Here is a 23719-nt window from a genome sequence, read left to right on the forward strand (position 1 = left end):
TTTAACCCCCCTTTGGAGTGGAGTCCCAAACTTAGATCCACACTGTGGCCTGGCAATGAGCTCAGTGAAGTGTTATGAGTTTTTAACGTAGTATCAGCCAGCTGCACGCAGCTGGAGACTCACAGTTCAATAGGAACTGAAGGGAAGACTGCGGGGATCCAAAAAGACACAAAAATACTTTTGTGACCTTTCTTAAAACTCACTTTACCCAGTTCAGAACTCTATGACGTCCTCCAAGTTGGCTAAAGATTGCAGAGGACGGTCTTGTGAACTAGCCAAGTACGATCTTCCTAAAAATGTCCTCCGGATTCTAAAGAATGCTCGTCGTAAAGTGGAACGGCTGTGTACTTCCTCCTGACTTTGACGTATAGAAGTGATACCAGCATAATTTGCATCTTGGGATATTCTCCCAGAAAAGTTTACCCATCATCCGAGTATTTTGTTTGGTCTTGGTTTGGGCATACCATGTATTGAAAAGTTATTGGGCCGCGACTGATGACGTTTCACGGTATCACAAGAACGTAGGAACTTAACGTATATTCAATTAAAATGATATAGAATTTATAACCTGTCAAACAGAAATGCGTGTGCAGCTGCAGAGAGAATGCATTACAAGCGAGTGCTGCCAGGTTAAATGATGAATGGCACTGGCTGACCTTCGCCTGTGATGCTGCAACATTGTTCATAAAGTTCTCCAGACTGTGACGCAAGTGACACTGAGCACACCTGCACTTACATTTTCTCAATTTTCTTCCTGCCTCTCCCACTTCCACCTGTGATCTGTTTTTTACAGTGCATTCATTGTTTTTTTTTTTATATAGGGGAGCGTAGCATCCTGTTTTCTCTCTGCACATCTGCCGAGAAACATCTGGAGAGAGTCAACCTTACAATGCCGAACGGAGCAACCGTTACTCTTTCGCCTCTCGTCCCTTGAGTGGTTATAAAAAAGAAAAAAAAAGAACACAAATCATTTTGATTAACATATTTCAACGTAGAAGAACTGGGTTGACAGGAGACAAAACGGTTTGATTTCTCGTGATCGGTTTATTGGACATGACGGCGGGATTGTTGGGATTAGGGAGAGATGCTCTCTTGGGAGGTCGGAAACAAGTAAGGAAAAGTCAGAGGACAATTGTTTGATATCAAGTGCTTGACGGATTCAGGACTAATGATTCTGGACATAACAATCTCGTTAATTAGGGCAGTCATGGGAAATAAAATTCGTTTAACCTCAAATCCTTCATCTGTATGAATTAAATTTTCTTGTTGCATAATCTAGTGCTCGTCTTGTGGTATATTTCTGTACTTTGCAACCTGAAAGGTGTGCTGGGGAAACTCCAGGGTGCGCACTACAAGCAATGTTATGGATTATATAATTATTTCTATTATCAACACTGATGTTTTTTGTCTAATTTATTTTGTTATCTTTGTGTGGCAAAGCAAAAAAACACAGAACCAGGTCTATCATCATTAATTTTTTGGAAAATATTTTGAGAATATTTATTATAAAAATATAAATGTTTCCACTACAAATCCTTTTACATTAGTTGACAAGGCCATCTATGTTTGAACACGTAAACTCGCACACAAACACACGGGTCAGTCTTGAGACAGAAATGAAGGGTTCTGGATATGGGGTGCATGACAGTATTGCTCTCTCAGATGTCCCAGGTTGATAAAATAAGTAAAAAAACAAAACAAAACACAGGTAACACAGACACATAATTTACTGTAATCTTAAAAAGAACAAAACAAAAAAAAAACACTGTGCTGTGTAATGTTAACAAATAAATAATTATGTAATCACAATTGCGTTTTTATTGTCGAAAATAAAAACAGGCTGACAAATATAATTCAAAACAAGGTAAAGTATAATACAGAGGTGTATTGTCTTTTTTTTTTTAATTGTTGCACAATTTGTAATCTTTTTATACATAGAAAATTTTGTACAAATAAGGATGGCATGTACATATTGCAGGAAGCGTCGGGCTAGTCGCTATATGGTTACGATGGTTTACACTATGTACATGTTAATCAGATCACATAGCAGCAACAGCGGCATCCACAGGTAGAACACTGGCTATACTGATCCCACGAACAGAGCTGGGGGTTTTTTTCCCCAAAGCAACAACATTTCTGTCCATTGGGTAAATTTAATCTCCAGCCAAGCCATTAAAATTCCCACGTAAAGGAAAGTGCTCACACATTGTGTCTTAAGTGCATTTAGAGTGCACACTTGTAGTTGAATGGTTCTCATCCAAAAGTATAGAGTAGTAGCAGTTTATAATACTGATCATGTGACCAGAATCCATATAGATGTACCTCTATACCGTGGAGCATCCAAACGTAAAGGTGCCTTCAGGGAATCCCTTTCTGGACATACTGTAGGTATTTGGATTTCAGTTTTAGGATTACTTAACAGTGTGTATATGGTAGTGTTGGTAAAGCCTTTTTACGTCAACCAAAACAGGAGCGTGGTGAACCCAACATCTATCAAACCCAACAATGAGGTACTCAATGTTTTGCATGATCTCTATCAGCAGCTGAAGAGAAACGTTGTATTCCAATGGCTTCTGTTAAACATAATACTGTTCATCTACTTTTTGGAAAATCTAATTGGACCATTCTTGTAAAAACTGTCAGGACAGAGAAGATTTTTTACACCTCACATTTCATCAGATCATTGTGCGATGAGGCCGTACAAGACTTGAAATTGCGTCGTATTATTAAATTGGCTAACTCAGAATTGTTTTGAAAAACATTTCAGCATTATTAGTGTATGCCCAGCTTTATTGAATAAAGAATGTGAGCTGCTAAATGAAACTATTTTTTCTCTTCCCAGGAAAACAAACTCAAGTACCTGGAGTTCAACACCTCCATTGCACAATAAGATTATCTGAAGGTGAGGTGTGGAAAAAACACAGCTTCATCTTATACCTTTCATTTCCAACTTCAAAATTTCTCACTCTCATCTCTCTTACCGTGTACTCTCAATTCCCTGCTTCGGTTCGCTCTGTTCACTTCATCTGTTTCCGCTTGTTACAGCAAATATAGATCAAATCATGTGTGTATCCTGAGATTTCACACAAAAGATTTCCGGTTTGCCGAACGCCACTATAACGTTACAATATCTGCTTGTATCACATTTAACTTCCATTTTTCATAGAAAGAGTGTGAAGTGTGTTATTGCTTACCTTCAAAGCTTACTGTGAGTGAATCATGGTCATGGTTTTCCTATGCAAGCTGATTATCATCATTATTGCTATCATGTGACAACCGAACGTGAACGTTTCGAACCGATTTGAGTTAATGTGTAGGTAGCTGCAAAAGAATCTCAAGACTTCATCAGTCCAGGAAGGGTCCACACTGGATCAGGTGCTGCTGCTGTCTTCCTTTGAGTATCACATGGGGCAGTTAAGCCATGCCACAGTCGTGCTCTGCGCTGGTTGCCGACAAGGTCTAGTGGGAGGAGCCAGCAAGCACCCCAGGCGAGCAGTTTATGGAGGGAAACGTCGTCCACCTTGACTGCTACCGAGAGCTGCAGCTTTGACATTTGTTCGCCTTTCCATCCTGGTCCAGTCGTCTCTATCCCTGAACCAGTTCTGTCCGGCTGTGTTAGTTCTCGAATAATTCTTTAAAATCCAACCCTGCTGCTTTATGTGTCTGTAAGGCATCTCAACGTGAGCGTGGAACAACAAAGGGTTCAATAGTCAACCAGTTAACTGGTTTGCTATTCTGGGCTCTTCCCATTTCTCTGCCAAGACTTTTTTTTCCCCTATCAGTCATCTGCCATCATCACGATGTATACACAGTGTGTATAAGCAAGCAATTAGCTCCAACAATCTGCGGACGTGGTGATTTTCCTCTGTTGGCCTCATCTTTTAAACAGGCACTGGACCGTTCTTGGTGTGAGATTCAAGGGCTTTGAGGCTACTCACGATCTTCTTCTGTGGTCCTGCAATTGTCACTCCAACCTTTTTCAAATCCCTAGTGAGACGGAAATACGAGAGAAAGGAAAGAAACGGGGAGAGCCAGAGAAAAGGACGGAAGGGGGAGGTCATTTACCAGACAGTGACGGGGCGGGACATGACAGAGGGAAAGATAGGGAGAAAAAGAGATAGAAAGTGTGCATTAGTGATGAAGGATGTGACATCCTTGTGACATTTAATGACATGCTCCCAGCGCGGCTCCCTTCACTTTCCCATGCAGCTGCCATTCACACCGGACTGCATTTCCCAGAAGGCCAGTGAGCTGCCACTGCTTTGAATGACGATATGCCTCCACTCTCCATCGCTAATAATCAACAATACAGGCCTGTGGCGATACACTGACAGTTGCAGTTACGACCTGTCAGTGAAAGAAACAATCACATGCAATGCACTGCTTTCCTGCACTGAATTGAGTTTGGTTCGATTTAACAGGCAGGGAGGGAGATGGGGAAAGGAGCACCACTGGTACATGAATTATAATTAAACATGCAATTAAAGACATTGCTCGTTAGAGCTACCACTTCACTTCAACCTTAGGAATTGATCAGCAACTGAAATACAATGTCGTCCGTGGATTTAGAAGCTCATTCAAGGAATTCGAGAACTCACAAGTCTGGTGAGTACATTTAAATACGATATTAGTAGAAGCAGATAATTTGCAGTCAAAGTGATGGTACTACATATGTTTTTTTTTTTTTTTTTTTTTTAGTTGGTTAAGTATAATGAGAAATAGTTCGTTATGGAAGCAGGACATTGGTTTTGCAAAGCAGCAGACTTTAAGAAAGACATTGGTTCAATCCGTGCTTTAACACAAAAGGACAGGTTATATGTAATGGATGTTTCAGGTTTGCAGTAAAAAAAACAAAAAAACAATACAAATAAAGGAGTTGCAGGACCAAGCAGCATTAGTTGACAAAAAGGAGATCATGGCTTCGTTTCCATCCACACAATAGAAAGACAATTTATTTTCTTTACAACCTTTGCAATTAAAAGATTTATACTTGCTATTTTAGTCAGCTTTTTCAATTATTTAAATTTGCGACTGTCTAAAAAAACATGCATGTCCAAACCCTTACTGAATGACGGTATCTGATTCATGAAGCATATTTGAAGCTTCATAATCCACCATTGCCACTCTTTTGCGTCATGGTGATCTGTTGGTAATGTTTTCTTATAGCGGACATACATGTTTTTTAATGGAAACATAGTATAGTTACGCTTTGGGGGATGGAAACACAGCCATCAAGTTATGACAAAGTATCCCCTGAAATCCCAGACGTGAAGGCCAGTCACGATCACGTTCTGCTCCTGAGAAGCGCCTTGGCTGTGCTGCACCACCCACCATCCAGAGTCCGAGGAATCGAAAGGAGAGGAACTGCGTGTTAGAGAGTGGTGATCCCCATGGATGGCTCCCATTCTGGGCAAGTTGCTGGTGTGACGTGGACCTCTGTCAGAATCACTCTACTGAGACACAGCCATGCCGGGTAATGTTAAAAAATAAAATCCCATTTCCTGCTTGGTATTTTGTCATACTGTTTTGTCCAAAAGGGTAATTTAACACATTTACATTTGCATGTATAAATAAAACAAACAGTTGTAACATTGTCAAAATGCAATATATCATTTAACAGAAAGAAAAAGCTCATCTGTTGCCCTGGGTTTGTGTTGTCATTTTTTTTCCCTTTAAATCCAAGACCTCTTGAATGAGCTCATGAACCACATGTTACCTTTCCCCCCCACCTCATCTTAATTAACCAGGTCTGTTTGTTATTTTCTCATCAGTATAGCCAAAAGCACTGAGGTCAAAAACAGGCAGCGTTGCCAAAACAATACGATGATTTTCTATACAGTATGTATAAACCCAAAGGGTTGGATTACACCACAGCCCGAGATAGTTATCTCTCTCTTAAGAAAAATACTCGTCAAAAGTTTCATTCCGCAGTGTTTGTGCAGACATTCTCACGACCCCGGTTTAATACCTCTGCAGGGTATTTTGTATTTGGAATAATTAAACGTGACAAAAGCACGGTGTGTATGGACTGCTCTCTATTAACCCGATTGCACCATACATATGAAAGTTGAAATTGACATGAGAGGGTCAGTTTTTAGATAAAGGGGGAGGGAAGACCATCCTCGAGCAGTACAAATTTCATAACATGATCTAAAGGGGATGCTTGTTAAGAGCTATGATTATTCTCTGTCCTTTGAGGGTTTCAAGGTTTTTCCAGATTTGAAGAGGTGCACAACGCATGTGTGACCGGAAACTTAGACATTGTCGAAATGTACACTGATATGTTCCTACAGAATTGTCCCACAAGCTAACTTGTTAATATTTGTCATAAATTGTGTTTGCTTTTTAGTCCGAAAAAATAAAACAGAACCACCAATGCACCAAACTGGACTTAAATTACACCAACCGGCGAGTCAGCACATTGCAGCCAAGTACTATTACTGTTCGTAGGAGGTCAGAGAACTGCCAACACTTGTGCTGACTATCAAGGACTAGATTAAGTCTGTACGAATCAATAGAGCAATCTATACAGAGCAATGCATAGTCCCAGTCAAGGCTGCTAGTCGTGGAGTGGTGCCGGTGGTGGTTTTGGCCTTGGTTGCTATAGCCTCATCTGTCAGAGGATTAATACTGAAATGATCCAATTTAGCATCTAGCCACAGGGGGAAAAAAAAGTGTAGGGCAATGGGATTTCTATCGTGCAAGATTAGTCTTGTGTGGTGTATTTTGTCATCCGTGAGTTTGCAGAGTAAGCTTTTTGTTGACTGGGAATAACCTTTTATCGATTAGACATCCCTATTGATAGAAAAGGCATGATAAATATCAAGATGAGAAATGGACAGAATATATTGTATTTGGTACAATATCTATCTAAAACATCTGCTCTTGTTTGGTTTTCCACATAACTTTTGGACAATATTGCTTGATTTGCAAAATTCTTGCATAACAATCTGACAACCATGCCTGCATTTTCTCTTGCAAAAGCCTCCCTTGCTGCTCTTTTCACATGTCAAATTTAGCCACTCATTCCATCCATGAATAGTTTTGCTTTTTGTCCCATCCCCCTTTGGCTGAGCTCACAATTCGCCTCCATTTCAATTTCTGTTTCTCTCTTTATCACTTCTTTTCACGCCCTCTCCTTCTACGTTCATAGTCATACTAGTGACATCGAAAGCATGGCGAAACGCCTGTCATGATGGGTTACCATGAGACTTTTAGTAATAGCCCCATCGCTTTTTTTATCTTCTGATGAACAGGAGAGAAGGATTGTGAGTTCTTCATCAAAGGGCTAGAAATTCCCAGTAACGCTTGCCTCGCAATTTGGACCCTTTTTAAATGCCGTTGACATGAATAGGCAGAGTGGCCTAGTGTGTTTGTGTCTTACTCTGTGGAAGTCTTGGCCAGGGTATCGCAGGAGCTGTAGCTGACCCCAGAGAAGGCCTCATTGCAGGGCAAGGTCCTCATGCCATCCATCCAGTCACCCATCGTCCCCACTGGGGGAACCTCTGAACTACTTCGATCCAGTAACAAGTTGGCCGGCCTATAAGGTTGAGTGGAAGCAAAAAAGCAGATGGGAAAATGTACTTGAGGAACTTTATATGCACAAATAAATTAATACAACAGATGTGCTTTTTTATTTTTTAATCCGGCATGCTGATGAAGAGAAGACAGGGAGGGGTGCATCAAAGAAACCTGAATGATTCCCTTTTTCACAGACCATCACCGATAAAGTTGGCAGACCTCCAAGTACATATCGGTGCTTTTAACATTAATAATGATTATAAATAGAATGGCGCTAAGTAGGGCACAGACCCCTGCCAAAGCAAAAATCTTTACTTGGATCAGCATCAAATTTTACATGAACATAAATGACAAGCTCACGGAATTTTCGTTTGTATTAAAAAGAATGGAACCGTTACCAAGGATTTTTTGGGGATTCGTTTCTGCATCCAATACAAAACGGATAAGGCATGGGTGTTTTCTTTGCCAAGGCACAAAAAGTTTCACAAAGTTTTGTGAAAAGCAGTTAAGCATTTGGCTTTGTAGCCTCACCCCGATTATTATCTAACAATCAGTGTGTGTGTTGGGGGAGGCAAACTGTGTTTACTGACAAAACGGCAAATAAGCATGATAATAACTAAAGTGGAACACTGGGAGCACCTAAGATCCTATACAAATTGAAATAACAATATACACTGTATGAATAAAGGCAAACGGGGACGTTGAACTTAGAGGACGGGGAATGACAACTCAAACAGAGAATGGAAAAGAGGAAAATGTGTCCAAGGCTATGAGTGGCTGGCACATTGACAGGATATTTTTCTGCCAGACCAGAGGCATGTCAAAATAGCGAATGGCCCACAGGAGCAACTCAGGAAGACTGATTTGTGAAAAAAAGAGGATATATACATTTGTACTAAGGCAACATAGAAAGAAATATCGTCACTTTATACTAAAAAGCATATGTTCAAATATTACCCTGGTTCAAAACTGTCAAATATTTAAATTTCTGCCCTGACGTGTTTGTTTTAAAGGCGTATTGATCATCTCTGTGCAGTTACAGTTTTATTCGTTCCTCTGATCTCTTTTCCCCATCTGCTTTCTCCTTGACTTTCCTTCGAGATATAAACTGCAAACGACCTTGTTTTCCTTGCCTTATCATTCCTTTTGTTTACTCTGTTGTTGCATTTTCGGCAGCATCTCACAGAAACCCAAGGCAAGATCGTTATAGTGAAGAAACAAGGAGATCGGAGCAAAGAGAATTTTAAAGCCTCTCAACCACCATGAGAATAAAGAAAACAGACGACAGAAGTACGATTGAGTGTCAAACAATAAACATGATGTCCCTTCATTTCTCTTCCATTCTGTTTGTCATTCTTTTGACCTCCAGATAACCATCTCCGTGTAACTCTTGTTTTTAGTGATCTTAAGGGAGGAGAGGAGGCAAGGAGAAGAAGTTGTGCAGACACGTGAGAGCAGGGCAGCAGGAGCCCAATTCATCTCTGGCTGTGCGACTGGGACAATTCCCATGGAGTCCCTCCGAGTGGAGAGAGGGATACAAAGAGCCAGCGATGGCCCTGTAAATTGAATTTCTGATCTGCCTCTGTTGGATATGATAGATGTGGTGCAGTGTTAATCAGTACCACTCAGGTGGTCTGAGGGAAGCTATTAACCTGAAATACTTCAGGTGTGACATTTTGATTTTACTTCACCAACGCGTCCAAGATTGTTACTCGAGATATGTGATGTATATTATGAGCCCTAATTGGAATGGATGTAAATGGTATTTGTACTTAGAAAATATTGATTTATTTAATGATGGGCCTTTATTTAATGATGACCAAAAATTGGCTACATTTTGCATATGTTGCTTTTCATAAGATTCGGAGCAATCAGTATATACCGTAATTTTCGGACTATAAATCGCACCGGAGTATAAGTCGCTCCAGCCATAAAATGCCCAAAAAAGTGAAAAAAAAACATATATATTAGGGGTGTAACGATACATCGATACACATCGATTAATCGATATAATGCTCTACGATTTATTGGCATCGATGCTAAAGGTAAACATCGATTTATATCGCCGTGTTTGACCTCGGACATTAGACGCGACTTTATTTTGAAATCCAGTTCATTGTTGCTTGCTTCCTCTTTCCGGGAGCAGGGAGCAGTGCGCGGCGTTGCTGCACATGAAAGGGGAGTCGACAACTAGTACGCGGCTCCTGGGCTGGTGCTATGGCTAGTGCCCAAAAAGACGAGGAAATTGGCTCCCCTTTAGGCTTCAAGTCATTCTTTGGAAGCATTTTGGATTCCAAAGAAAAGATGGCTTAACGGACAAGACACGTGCAGTTTGTAAATCCTGCCATGCGGTGATCACAAATCTCGCCGCACATTTAAAGAAAAAACACGACATCAAAGTTCAGTGTTAAAGTAAGCACTTTGTATACTACAATACTCTTGTAATTTCCTAAATAAAGAGTTTGCAGTACCTTGTTGATTTTGCGTATGAATTGTCATAAATCAGGATATTGTTCTATATTTTTTATTAAAAAAAAAAAAATCGATCGTAGAGCACTATATCGCAATATATCGTGAATGAATCGCAGCAGGCTTTAAGATATCGGCAAATATCGTATCGTAGTTCTTTATATCGATATTATATCGTATCGTGAGAAAACCCGCAATTTACACCCCTAATATATATGTATATAAGTCGCTCCTGAGTATGTCGCCCCCCCCCCCCAAACTATGAAAAAAAAAAGCGACTTATAGTCCAAAATATACGGTAATAAGTTATTTTGACTTTCCTGTTCTTCGATATTGTTAGCTTTACTATTTAATTTGAGTCATTTTCAACCATTATGTAAGAAACATCAATTAAAACGGTGAAACAAATGTAACCAGATTTTTTTTCGTTCACAATTTGGCATGTCTTATGTAAAATTCCAAAATACAAGTGTAACAATACAACATCTTGAAAGGGAACATCGACTGACAAAGTCGTTTGGCAAATTAATGAACAGCAATTGTAGAGCACAAACATGCATTATTCAGTGACGCCGCTCCGGAATCTTTTACTTTATTGCCACTGTACAGCCGGCATGATAGACAGTGCCCTCCGGCCCTGTTTGGACTGTTGTTGGCCTATAATTAGTCTCTGACAGCCAACCTTGACCTACTGACCCCAGAACCTCTCCATGCAGAGACAGTAAACTATGACTGGGTCCCACCCCTGAACCCTCCAGATGCTATCCTCTGGTCCCAGGCTCTTGCCTGGGTGTGGGGAAGAGGGGGTGCTCCATTAGCCAGCCAGGACAGCTCTGTGACAAACGAGGTGTGCAGAGTTGAGTGCAGCTGCTCCCACTGCGCAACTGCCGCCACATACACACGTGCACACACACACGCACACACAAACTTCCCATAAATCAGCACGCTAGACTGTGTCGGCCAGCCGGTGCTCACCCAGTGTTAAAAGCCAATCAGGAAAATTACATGCAAACTCCAAGGGACCTATTTTCACTTTCTTAAGAAATCATTAGTCAATGTTATGAGCTTTGACGTCTCCATAATAGCGCATGCGGCTGCTGCAGACCCTGTTGCCTGTCTTGCTTGCTGCCTAAACTGACAATTGGACAAGTACTGCCCTCCTCCATCATGGCTTTCCAGGACAGAATGGTGGACCCATGTAAGGAAGTACGCAAAAAAAAAAAAGCAATCAGCGTTTTTCCTAGCTATAAATAGAGAATTCCATAATATCAAGTAAATAGAACAAAGAAACAAGACAAAATTATTGAAATACCACAAGGGGTCGCATTTCTAGAGATACATTGGATATATGAGAGATAATTTTTGAAAGCACATAATGTAAAAACGAAGCTTCAAATTTGCTTCATGAACCAGTTGTCTTATCTGACACATCCAGGTGTGACTTTTCTTTTCTCGGGCTGAAAGTAAACTGACCTGACATCTCAAAGCAACAGTGCCATCTAGAAGGGTAAAAAATACAACTGATTCAATAAGCAAATTTGAAGCTTCATTTGTCCCTTCATGAAATAACGGTGCCTCCAAAATATTTAAAGGTCTGAAATTATGAAAATGGACATACAATAAAAAAGCACACAACATTTTTAAAATTCGGAGTACCTTACCTTGATGTAGTGTTGGCTGTAATTTTCAAACTACCGGGGTTGCGTATGAGTTTGTCCAGTATGCTGACTATCTGTTCAAACTTGGGTCTGTTGTTCCTTTCTTTCTGCCAGCAATCTAGCATCAGCTGATAAAGTGTAGCAGGGCAGTCCATGGGCGGGGGAAGGCGGTAACCCTCATCTACAGCCTTTATGACCTTGATATAGGAAAGAAAATAAAAGTATTGATTAAAGCTTGACATCGGCGCAGTGGATATTTGTTGCCAGTTAAATGTTGTTGTGCTAAAGGCGCCTATGATAGGCCGTTTGTGCACTCACATCTTGATTGGACATCTCCCAGTAAGGCCGTTCTCCATACGACATTACTTCCCAGAGCACAATGCCGTAACTCCAAGCATCGCTTGATGATGTAAACTTCCTGTAAGCAATTGCCTCTGGAGCTGTCCACCGGATCGGGATCTTACCTCCCTGAAAGACCAATAGTTAGGGGAAAAGAAAAAAAAAACAGACAGAGGTTTGTCAGTTGGGTTTTTGCCTTGGAAATATAAAAGTACACTCATCTTAAACAGGGAAACGATTACAACAAAGTTCATGAGGACGTTACGGCTGAATTGTGTTTGGCCGGATTGGCTGTATCTCATTTGTACAAAATGTTGTGCTTGGCCTCGAAGCATCCTACAGGAACTGAAAGTTGGCCCATTCAAAATTGGATTGAAGGGTACTGCAGCTCTTCCACGAGACTCATTTAACTAAACATGCATGGACTTTGCACAGTTAAGACAAAAGGCCCTTTTCCAAAACTTTCCCAAAAACATGGTTTGTCCAAATGATAAGATCATTACGAAGGTTCGGGAGGCCCAACCCACCACTGGTAAACCCAGCATGGGTCCCAAGAAGCTGCCGAGTCACATGTGTTCATTTTTAAAAGACCATTATAGATTGATTGGATTTCCCACACTGGCAAGTATTCATTCCAAAAACAAATGAAATATTTTCCAAAAATAACATATCTTTCGAAACTAATCCAAAATTTCCTGCAACATTTCTTATTGTAGCGTCTGCTTCATTTGTCATTCTAGCTGAGAAACAGGACAAATGAGAGACAAGGAGCTGAGGGAGGCACGCTGATGGCAGCCAAAACTAACAAAAGTCATCGGCCAAGACTATTCAGTTCATGCGTGGTGGTGTGCAGTCACACACACTCCTCTACGACAACACACACTCTCACAGCTCCAAGGAAATACTGTGAGATGTATATGACAGGGGAAAAAAAAAAATACACACACGTGTGCATTATAATATTTGATGTACGACTTTGAGGTGAAGACAGAATTGCAACATAAATAGACTACTCTGTGACAATCTGCTACTCTTGTTCAAAATACATGATAAATTACCCCCGAATTTCAAAATACAGACTACTACATATTTTGCCCAATAAATCAGGAAAGATAAAATTCCTTTGGGAGTCATTGCCAGTTACTGTAACATTGGTCTGTTTATCATTCCACATTTCATTTTGTATTTTGAGGAGGAAGGCAAATGGCACCTTGGCTGTTTATTTGACAAGCAATCATTGGTCAGCAAATTGCCGCATGCTTAAAGGGTCTGCTTGTATAGTCTAGACCATATTATTCCTGTGATGAAAATGACCACACACATGCTGCAAAATAACACAGCTGTAAGCCTGCCTTGCAGCATGCCAGGCCGGCTGGTACTGTCAGTAATGCCCGTCAAATATTGGCAGAAAAAATATTCCACTTCCAGTATAAATATTAACTAACCACTGACTTTTGCCGCTTAACATTTTACTTCATATTATTTAAATAGTAAAATACAGTCTTAATGTAGTTGCTACTCCTCGAAAGGGTTTTCTTTTTTGCATTTTTTATTAGATCACAGCATTTTCAGATTTGTTTTTGAGCTCACCCTTGTGGTGTATGCAGCCTCAGGGTCATCTTCCAGGACCCTTGACAAGCCGAAGTCTGACACTTTACACACCAGGTTGCTGTTGACTAAGATGTTTCGTGCGGCAAGGTCTCGGTGAACGTAGCCCATGTCAGACAGATACTTCATGCCTGAAGCGATGCCACGCAGCATGCCAACCAACTGAATTCCAGTGAACTGGGCGTCATGCTTCTGGAAAAGAAGAAAGAAGAAAGTTAATGTTATATCTTGAATTTGTTCCTTCCGGGGACTGCAATTTTGGCCTTTGTGGGGTATTTGCATAAATTAGAATGTCACAAAAAATCAAAATGGCTTTGTAATTAACCTTTCAAGAATCACCTTTGATATTTTGTTAGACATTTAAAGTCAAAGATGAGATGTTGGAAGTTCCACCAAACAGAAATTGGAGGGAGCTTGAATATATTTGCTAGTTGCTGTTGTTGTTGTTGTTTTTTACTCCATTTGGACAGTTAAATACTTCCGTAGGAAACAGAAGACTTTTAAAAGTTTGTATTTCTGGAGAGAATATTGATTTGTGAGGTCAGAGGTCATGTTCTGTTCTGTGTTTGAATGGGCTTTTCCACTCTTAACTCATTTAACCATCCTTTAATGAACCTTTCATTGTGCACCGAGTCACAGCCAAGTTTGGACAAAAATCATTTAACAAAAAGGGAATTTAGAAGTCCAATGTCTTTGTATCGTCAGAAAACATTCAGGTGGGAATTTATCCCAATCCCCAATAGATAAATTGATTGAGTGTGCCAAGACATTTATTAGTCCCCACAAAGGGGGTCTAGCACAATAAAGTAGCACAAGAAATAGACTTTCATTGGTTTGTCATGGCAGCTAGGGAAAAGTGTGTAAAGTGTTTTATGAGAAGTTTTAGACTTCTCCGTCATTTGCTACCAATAGATGAATAAAAATGCTGCGTGTAAAGCAGTCTGTGAGTCCTTTTTATCCTATGAGTGACTAAAGTCAGATTATGACTATGGAAAGTTGGCGTCCTCACACCACATCATTTTCAAGACGAGAATAAAATGAGTCATTTGTGTTGTTTTAGTTTGTTTATGAACCCGACTTGACCATCTCATTCCGTCAGCGACGGTTAGTGGCCGGACCACCTGGAATTGTCACTTCAAAGCCTTTTGGAATCAGACATATGCGATAATGCATAAGCTATGAGTTTGTGCGTGTTTGCGTGTGCGCATATGATACATCTACAGAGATGAAGTGCAGGCCTCGGGCAACATGCCAGCAAACAGCTACTCCCCCAGGATGAACTATGATGCAGTGCAGACGTGGTAAAGGGCTAAAACATGAGTCTGCAAGCTTTGATGTCAGTGTTATGACTTGGCTCTCATGCTTTGACTAATTTCAGTGAGGCGGGTCACTCCTTTTTAAGGAGCACAGACATGGTAAAAATAAAAAGTCCCTCTCTGTATGATGAATGTGTGTGTGAAATGGGTGCAGGATCTACAGGAACTGAATCTGACAAAATTGCTTTGACACTCGCAAAGGTTTGAACAGAAAAAAATATTTTTACGTCACTGGATGGAAAAAAGTCAGAAAGGGTATTTCCAATATTTCTGGACAGGGTATAATAATGTCAGAGTCATAGTTTGTGCACGCTTACTGAATTAGAAAAAGGTAGCTGACTAATGAGCCGTGCCGTAAGCAAAGTCACCGCTGTCTGGACAAGCTGTGATTGCAATGTGGTTTTTGTTGTCACGCTTTGCAATGACACCATGACTGCATTTATTGTTTTTTTTCATTGCACCTTTTGACATTGACTAAAAAAGGCATCACATACTCTGACTCATAGTTTGAATCGACAGATGCAAAGTCCGATCACGTAACCTTGTTTAGTTTGTTTTTCTTTTTTAAAGGTCTCTTGTGAGGGATGCTTTGAGCTGAAAATGAGCCAATGCAAATAAATAGTACCAGTAAACAAGAATATTTCAGCAAATATTTGACAATAGATGGTGAATAATTTCAGCATCATTTTATGCATACTCACCCTTAAAAAGCTGTCCAGTGAACCATTCTCCATATACTCGGTGACAATCATGACAGGCTTACCTGCAAAGATATTCATAACTTTTATTCATCACCTACATTCTGTGTAGCTAAAATAAGACGTAAATTGCAGTTAGATAAGTTTTCACTTCTCAAAACTTTTAGCGGCTCCGGAAGGTCAGCAATCAAGAGTGACATTTTTGTTTCAAACTAAAGCCAGAATGAAGTTTATTATATACAAGGGGGGGGGGACTTTATGCATCTTTTAAAGCAGCCATTGTTAAATCAACAGGCTTGGCGTCAAGACTTGTTGTGTGCCCCAGATGGCTTTGTTGTCACTGTTTCACTCTTGACTTGCCACGAGCCATATGCTCCATCTCCATTTTACCCTGATGAATTGCCCCCTCCCTCTCCTTTTCACATCGTATGTGAACTGTCCTCACATCTGGGTCGGTTGCGCCACCAGTGATGGAAGTGTGTTTTAAATGTAACAAATCGATCAGCACCCATGAAAGAAATAACATTCCCATGGCAGTGATGATTGATCACTTTAATTAAATCAAAGCAGGCTGCAACTGAATTGATGAATAGATCAATTACTGTTTGAGCAGTCTTTCAACCTAAACTATATAAACCACATAGTTTCAATTCTATGATGTGCTGTTTCAGTATATTGATCACTTTTTTTTCGTGCCAACAAAGTAGTTAAGACACAGATTGGAAACTGGAAACCACTTTTCCACCCTTATAATTTAACAATAGATTTATATTATATGACCCTTTTATGAAAAATGTTTTTGTTTCACTTGACTCATTCAATGATGATCTCAGAACAGTCTAATTTAACATACTTTATCTCAATAAACTCACAAAGCTTACTTTTACAATTACAGTTAATACATTTGTGCTCAAACTCCTCCAACATGTTGATGGATGCCCGCGTTTATTAGAGGACGACTTCATAGTAACGGAGTGGAACACACACGCAGGTTTCTCCCTCATGTCTTGAAGCTTCTTCACTTCCATCCTTCTCTCTCTTGGCAAGATAAAGGCCCTGCAGCCTCTTTGTTGTGCCGCTCTGCTCATGTGGATGACTGAGTGTGTGTATGAGCATCAAACATGCATGTGTGTGTCCCTGAAAATATGCAGCCTGTGGATCACCCAAAAGCAGCAAGGTAAATGGGGTGTGAAAGTCTCAGGATTAAGAATTAACAGGAGCAGCTTAATAAATCACCCGCATCGGGCTGCAAGTGTGTGTGTGTGCGTGTCTGTTGTATGTGTGCCGAGCAAATGAACCTAAAATCGAACCCTGCTCCCGGGCTGCTCCAACTCATATGTTCAGTGGATGCCTACAAATGTTCACTCACTCTATTTCACAATACACACACATGAGCAGTAACACACACACACACGCACACGCACGCACACACAAACAGTAGAAGAGAGGAGCAGTGTATTAAGATTACACACATTTTACTGGTTCATACTGAGTTATGGGGTATATTTTTATTTTTTTAGGTTTAGGCCTGGCATTGACTTTTTCCGGGGGGGGGAAAAAGTACTTTCTACAAAGCATCCAGATGAACTGAATTAAAAAGGGGCATGAAGCAATTTGGACACTGAGATCACACAAGAGAATAAGAGAATTAGACTGAGGGAGATTAAACAAGGGAAAGCAAAAATTGAGGACAATTAAGTGAGGAGAGGCTCTTGGTGTTTTAGTCACTATAGAGCAGTGCTTCTTAACAAGGCTGGTGCCTGAGGGAAAGATAGAGGCCAGGCATGTTTCTCAGCGACAAAGTTCAGACTCATTATTTTGTTTTTTGCACTCATTCCTTTTTAAAGACTCCTTCTGTGCGCTGATGATAGTCCTATAAAGAGACCCAGAGGGGGAGCGTGCAAGAGATATGGATTTATACCCACTAAGGACATAGCTTTGATCAGAGTACATCGATTTGAAGAGATTTACACTGCGGCAACTCGATAAAACCGCGGCGATTTTCTCTAAAGTGTCGGCCACTTTAGGGTCATTTGTCAAAGACGTTTTTAGATCAGAATGGGTAAAAAGACTCCAGAGAGAATGGACGTGTCGTGGAATGCGGACATAAATCTTAAATCAGATCTTTCCCTGTGTAGTCTTGTTCGGTAAGCATTTAAACGAGTAAAATATTTGAGTGTGAAAAGGAAATCCAGAAGAGGCCATAATGTGGCTTTGTGTCACGAAGAATTCGTTTTACTCACTGCGTGTCACCACCCCCTCCAGCCTGATGATGTTGGGATGGTCAAATTGTCCCATGATTGACGCTTCAGCAAGAAAGTCCCGTCTTTGTTTGTCTGTGTATCCTCCTTTTAGAGTCTTGATAGCCACGCAGATCTCCTTCTTACTGGGTAGCTTCAGACGCCCACTGCATACCTCACCAAACTCACCTAAAGGTCACATAAGAGAGTTTTACAAAAAGACACCAACATTTGAACATACATCAGACTTGTAAATATATTGGTCTCGTCCCCACAGAGATTTACGAAGCCCTATGAACTATAAACTTCAAACTTGGTCGGTACGTTTCACCTAGATCTACAAAAAGCCATATGCTAAATCAAACATGAAGTCTGCTGTTTTGAATTTACATTTTTTGCCGCCTTTCATAGAGGTCACATTTTCATGAACTCCAACTGAATTTTTCCAATTGTCTTTAGACTTGGTGTTTCAATTAAAAGTGTCTAAAATGGATTTAGGAAGAAATGTAATTGAAAGCAATTTATTTGATCACATGGTTGCCATGGCGATGCGCTGTTTGCAAAGACCGAAAAAAAAAAAAACACCACCCAACATGTTACCATCCCCAAACCCACAAAAGCAAATTTGAGCGTGAGCGTTGCTTAAACATTTCAAAGATGGAAAATGTGACACACTGTATTCGTAGTGATCAAACGCTAAACTTACACGATAAGCGTATTTCTTGATTAAAGAAAACAAAAATGCCTAATGAAGAAAACTCTTCTTCTGTTGACACAGCTTTATTGTCTGTTGGTCCAACTGGATGCAAGGTGACTCCACAGACTCTGATTAGAATTCCTTGCCGGTGAGGGGATATATGTGTGTTTACTTCATCCCGTGCCAGTGTGTGTATGTTTTGCACAATATACAGTAAGTGGTGCAGGGAGACTGCATGCTTCAAATGCAACCATCAATGCTGCAGCTGGCTACAGGGATTTGGCCCAGCTTTAGACAAGTGGATCAAGAATGCGCACTCGACAATGTATATGCATATGGAGCGCTAGGTGATGTCAGAGCTAAGACGTTTGTAGATCTCGCGCTTCCTCCAGTCCACACTATAATTTCCCAGTGTAACCCTGGAACATAGAGCACGGGTCAAAATCTGGACGTGAAGCAACGGGGTCTGGAAGAATTTAGGCCAGAATAATTACAACCTGTCTAAATACCAACATCATCATGCCTGTGCTTTCCTGTTCTGCTTCGTCCAGCAGTGAGCACACCAGACAGGGTAAAGGAACTCTTTCCGTGGTCACCCCCAGAGAGTGGAGATCTTATTTTAATAAGGCTTGATTAGGGACACTCATTCACTTCCTGTTCTAAGTGGAGCTGGATATCTCACTTTGATGGGAAAGTCCCATGTTAGCAAAATAAAAAAACTGTGTACTGTCTTTTAACACACAATGAAGCAGAGTAAGACAAAATGAAATATCATGAAAGATGAAGTACTGGCATTTATGACAACAAGGCGAAGTGGATGTTTAATTAAATCTTAAATTGTTAAAAAGCCAACAACTTTTAAAGATGTGTGGCACCACAATTAGCAATTCCCATTTGTCATTTGTACATTTTTTAAAAAATGTATACACACATCAAATTAGGGAACATTTCACAGTTATAAACCTCAAATGAATTGGATAAAATTTAAAATCTTTAAATATTAAGAATGTCAAGTCAACTTTATTTATAAAGCCCTTAATCACAGTAAGACGGGATGCTTGAAGGAAAAATTAAGAAAAAGGAAAACAGGTTACATGAATCAACAACAACAAACTTGCTGTCATTTATCATTTGTTTTCCTCCTACGCTTTAAAGAGGCTGCGGCGCTGAAATTAATTCTTATTCCCGGCAGCACACTTAACATTGCCTGCCATTGCACTTGCATGTGCGCCATTTTTTTAAATTTGAATGAAGTTAGATGGAAGTGTCGATTCTTACCTGCTCCCACCACTTTATCGATGGCTATGCAGGAGGCATCCAGCTCTTTCGCAAAGTCATGCACAGCCTGGCTGGGGTCCTCATATGTGTGGGGGTCGACGTAGGTCTTAATACCTGGCAAACGCACTGGAGTAGGAAAGAGCAGGTCTCAAAACATGGTCATTCAACAACTGTCACTTCTTAGATAAATACTCAGGATGTTTAAAAACTAAATCCTTGGAGTGTCGGGATTTAATCAAATCAAAACGATATGATCAGTCGCTTCCAACTTTTAAGATGATGTAATCTCCTGTCTCACTGAGTTTCTTACATGACAGGAAACATGAAGAAACTTTGCAGAAGCCAGTTAATATCCCTTTAACACATGTTCCAACGGCCTTACAGATGTTTTTAAATCATGATAAGGATGGCACGTATCCAAATACGAAAAAAAAAACTAAGTTGATCAGTTTCTGGAAAATTGCAGCTCAATCCTGACCAGATGAAAAAAAAATATTTTGATACTGTTCATTTTATTTTTGGCTTTGAGAGATGACAAAGAATGGCATGTTTTTCACATTGCAAAATGTTCAGCATTACCTCAGCACTCAGTAATTACCAGTCAGATGAGATTTTAGTACTTTCATCGGAAGCAGGAAAATATATATTCACCCAAGTTTAGTAGAGCGAGTCAGACATTTGAGTGCCGCTATGAGACTGATTTTTTTAGTTTTTTTTTGATGGTGTGCCGTGAGCTTTTTTTTTTTTTTTTTTAAATACATGTGTTGCCTCAGTAATGGTTGGGAAAAACTGCAATAGAATAAACAAATAAGGTCTAACTAACATTTCCCATCAGACCCTTGTTTATTTGGAAGTGTGAAAATACTGTGAGAAAGAAACATCTATAGGAATGAAACATTCAAGCAATTTATAATGCAACCAGCTAATTGGAGTTCAGTGAACTGTAAAGTGGAGACAGGAAAGATTGAAGAAGAAAAACAGTCCAATACTTACGGTGGCCGTTGCCAAAGTGCAGTCTTTTCTCATCAGGATGTTTGGATTTGCTGTGGCAACAAAACCTGCCAATCCAAATAGAGAAGGTCAGAAGCTGTGCCACGTCTAATAAGGCTTCACTCATTGGTCCAGCTTAGTGTGTGTGAGAGGGGGTGGGGGGTGCATAGGAGTGCAAAATCCAAGATCTTTCAAAGAGCAAGAGAAAAAAACTAATCTTTCTAATCTCATCATTATTCATACAGTTTTTGTTTGGTTAGCACGTATAACATTTCCCAAAAATGATCAGGCATACTTTTTTTGCAATAAAATGCGAAAGGATTGTGCCAAAATGTGGACAAACCTCCCAATCAAGACGTAGAGCAGCACAGTGAGCAGAATGATGGCCACTGCTGAGGAAATTGCGATTAGCATGACCTGGCTGCTCTCACTGGAGATGGAGAAGGCTGCTGAAAGACACAAAGCGACTTTGACGTGAGATGTGTGCTCACGCCAGCAAAAAGAAAATATGACACATGCAAAGGTATTTCCGAAAAATGGACACGCTGTCTGTTGGAATACTTGGTTTAAAAACTGTATTCTGGAGACCATATTTTATCTACCACTTACAGTCAGGGCTGGTTTCAAACTGGAAACTGGGACTGCTGGCTCCGTATCCGGCCGCTGTGCGGGCTCGGATCTGCAGCAGGTAGGCAGTGTTGGGCTTGAGACCATTCAGAGTCACGTTACAACCTCGGGCCCGAAGGATCGTGTAGCTGGTCTCCTGCTCTTCCTATAGCGGACGAAGTAGAAATAAAGAGAGAGAAATGAAATACATAGCCTTGGGTCTAAATATTAATCAAAACAACATGTGCAGCGTGTCATCCGAGAGTGTGGGCCTTCATAAGCGCACACACCCAAACAATGCAGACAGTTTGACAGCTTTGCCTTTATCTGATGAATTATGGCCTCTCTGTTTTACGACTTCTCTCCTGCTGATCCACGCTGATAAAGCAATGCAAGAAAACTGAGTCTTCACCTTGCAACCAGATGTGGAATCTTGTACGAGATGAAAATCACACTTATATTTGAGTTCTATGGCGTGACATTTTTCAGATGATAGAATTGATTGACGAATACATTAACATGTATATTAAGTTAAGGGGAGAGGGTTTCTAAGTTTATGTTCTGACTTTCACCTTGTCCCACATTGAAAAAACGTTTTTTTTTAAATACTCAATTTTATTTAGTCAATTTGTTGCACAAATAATTTCAGATTTGAAGTTATCCTATTTCCCCCCCACCCATTTGTAGCAGAATACCATTTTTAGGAATACCTACTAGCCCATTAGACTAATCCCATATCCCATTCCTCTATCCTTGCCTCCTGCCCCTTCTCATCTTGAAACTATTAGAGCAATTCACTACAACTAAATAAATAGCAGAAGATAAAACAAGATCAACCAACCTAAATGGGATTCATTTAACAAGCCACAAAATGACCCTTATGTTTTAAAACTAAGTTAAGCATTAAAGTCCAAATCTTGTCAAGATAGAGTTGAACCCTAATTCTACAGACCGGTTTATTTACAGGCCTTCATTTAAAAGCCACACAGACAGGGCATTTTGAAAGGACTTCACGCCCGGTAATGGGGGTGGATTAGAGTTTTATAGCGCACAAAGCTTTTTAAACTGGTATGTGTGTGAGGAGGTAACTGATACAGCAGGCCTGCATCAGGATAACTCCTCATCGCAACTATAAATCCACTCACGGCTTGTCACCATTCAATGGCCAGGACAGCATGGGATCCCTTTTAAAATCACACACAGGTGTGGTAAGATGACCTGTGTGTGTGTTTGTGCACGTGTGTGTGTGTTTGTGTGAGGAAGTAAAGCATAGCAATGGCATACTGTGATTATGGGGTGTCCATGTGCGTCTCAGCAGAGCACCGTAGATCACCACTATTGCCGTAATGCCGCTTTGGCAATCTAAACAAAGCTGAAGAAAATTATTGCTTGTATAAACATACAGACGGAAAAAAAAAATGCTAAACAGGATTCCTTCCATGCAAGACCAAATAAACACAGCAAACTTGCGCATGTGAAGGTCCTGAGATTGCATTGATAACATGTGCAAGAACTGTAGTGCGGTCACAACTGCACAAGGGCCCACTTTGGTTGAAACAATAATGAAATCACAAAATAAAATCGAACATATTAAATATTTTACATTGAATCCAAGTTGGAAAACCACAAGAATGTAACGCAAAGGCAAAGTCATTATTTGAATTCTACTTTCATACATCTGGAGCTAAAAGACATCATCCAAGCCCCAAATTCATTTAAATTTGATTTCAACAAAGCCTGCATTAAATGTTTGTAATTTTCCGATGCATCGTCTTAACAGACCAGTAGCTAAAAAATCTGAAAATAAAAAAGAAATGTGCAACAACCATTTGGCCAGATCTGAACCCCTGTCACATATGATAAACTGTCTGTTTCAAGGTCCATGCACGCCATACAAGTTACATCTTTGGGATGATTCCATTCATAAATCTAAAAAGCTTTATCTCTGATAAAGTGCATCTGTTTAAACGATACCCATTAAACTATTTCAAGAGCGATCAAGCAAAGTTGTAGAAACTATCATTAAATGTGCTGATGTGTAATGACTCTTCATTCCACTGCTGCCTTTGAACATTACGGACAATTGTGTCCTCCAGGCTAAGAGGAAAAGGACATCCAGATTTTGACCTGCTTGAAGCCAAACGTCTTTGATGACAGTGTCTTTGCGCTTGTGGCATTTTGGGTAACATCTGTGAAAGTACCATTAATGGTGAAAAACACTTCCAGGTTTCCCAGCAACTCACAGTGCCACCCTAAAATGCCTTTTTATGGCCTCATGTCTTTCTCTCCATCCTTTTTT

General features: G+C 40.2%; 1 protein-coding gene across 5 annotated transcripts in view; it reads right to left on the reverse strand.

Moving 5' to 3' along the window:
• Positions 1-1470: 1470 nt before the first annotated feature.
• The window catches only part of epha3 (eph receptor A3), a 62282-nt gene continuing 40033 nt past the window's right edge, over positions 1471-23719 (reverse strand). The window contains exons 7-18 of one of the 5 annotated variants that reach the window (XM_061287065.1): positions 21424-21586; positions 21158-21263; positions 20818-20882; positions 19825-19950; positions 17853-18038; positions 15613-15674; positions 13578-13787; positions 11967-12116; positions 11652-11845; positions 7385-7540; positions 5332-5450; positions 1471-3987 (exon numbers count right to left, since the gene is read on the reverse strand). In XM_061287065.1, the coding sequence (XP_061143049.1) occupies positions 5372-5450; positions 7385-7540; positions 11652-11845; positions 11967-12116; positions 13578-13787; positions 15613-15674; positions 17853-18038; positions 19825-19950; positions 20818-20882; positions 21158-21263; positions 21424-21586 (1497 nt within the window). In that variant the 3' untranslated portion in view covers positions 1471-3987; positions 5332-5371. Of the gene's footprint in view, positions 3988-5331; positions 5454-7384; positions 7541-11651; positions 11846-11966; positions 12117-13577; positions 13788-15612; positions 15675-17852; positions 18039-19824; positions 19951-20817; positions 20883-21157; positions 21264-21423; positions 21587-23719 lie in introns of all 5 variants that reach the window. The other 4 variants (XM_061287064.1, XM_061287062.1, XM_061287063.1 and 1 more) reach the window with 4 other exon arrangements.

This window comes from Syngnathus typhle, linkage group LG9 (assembly GCF_033458585.1).
Source record: "Syngnathus typhle isolate RoL2023-S1 ecotype Sweden linkage group LG9, RoL_Styp_1.0, whole genome shotgun sequence".
NCBI lineage: Eukaryota > Metazoa > Chordata > Actinopteri > Syngnathiformes > Syngnathidae > Syngnathus > Syngnathus typhle.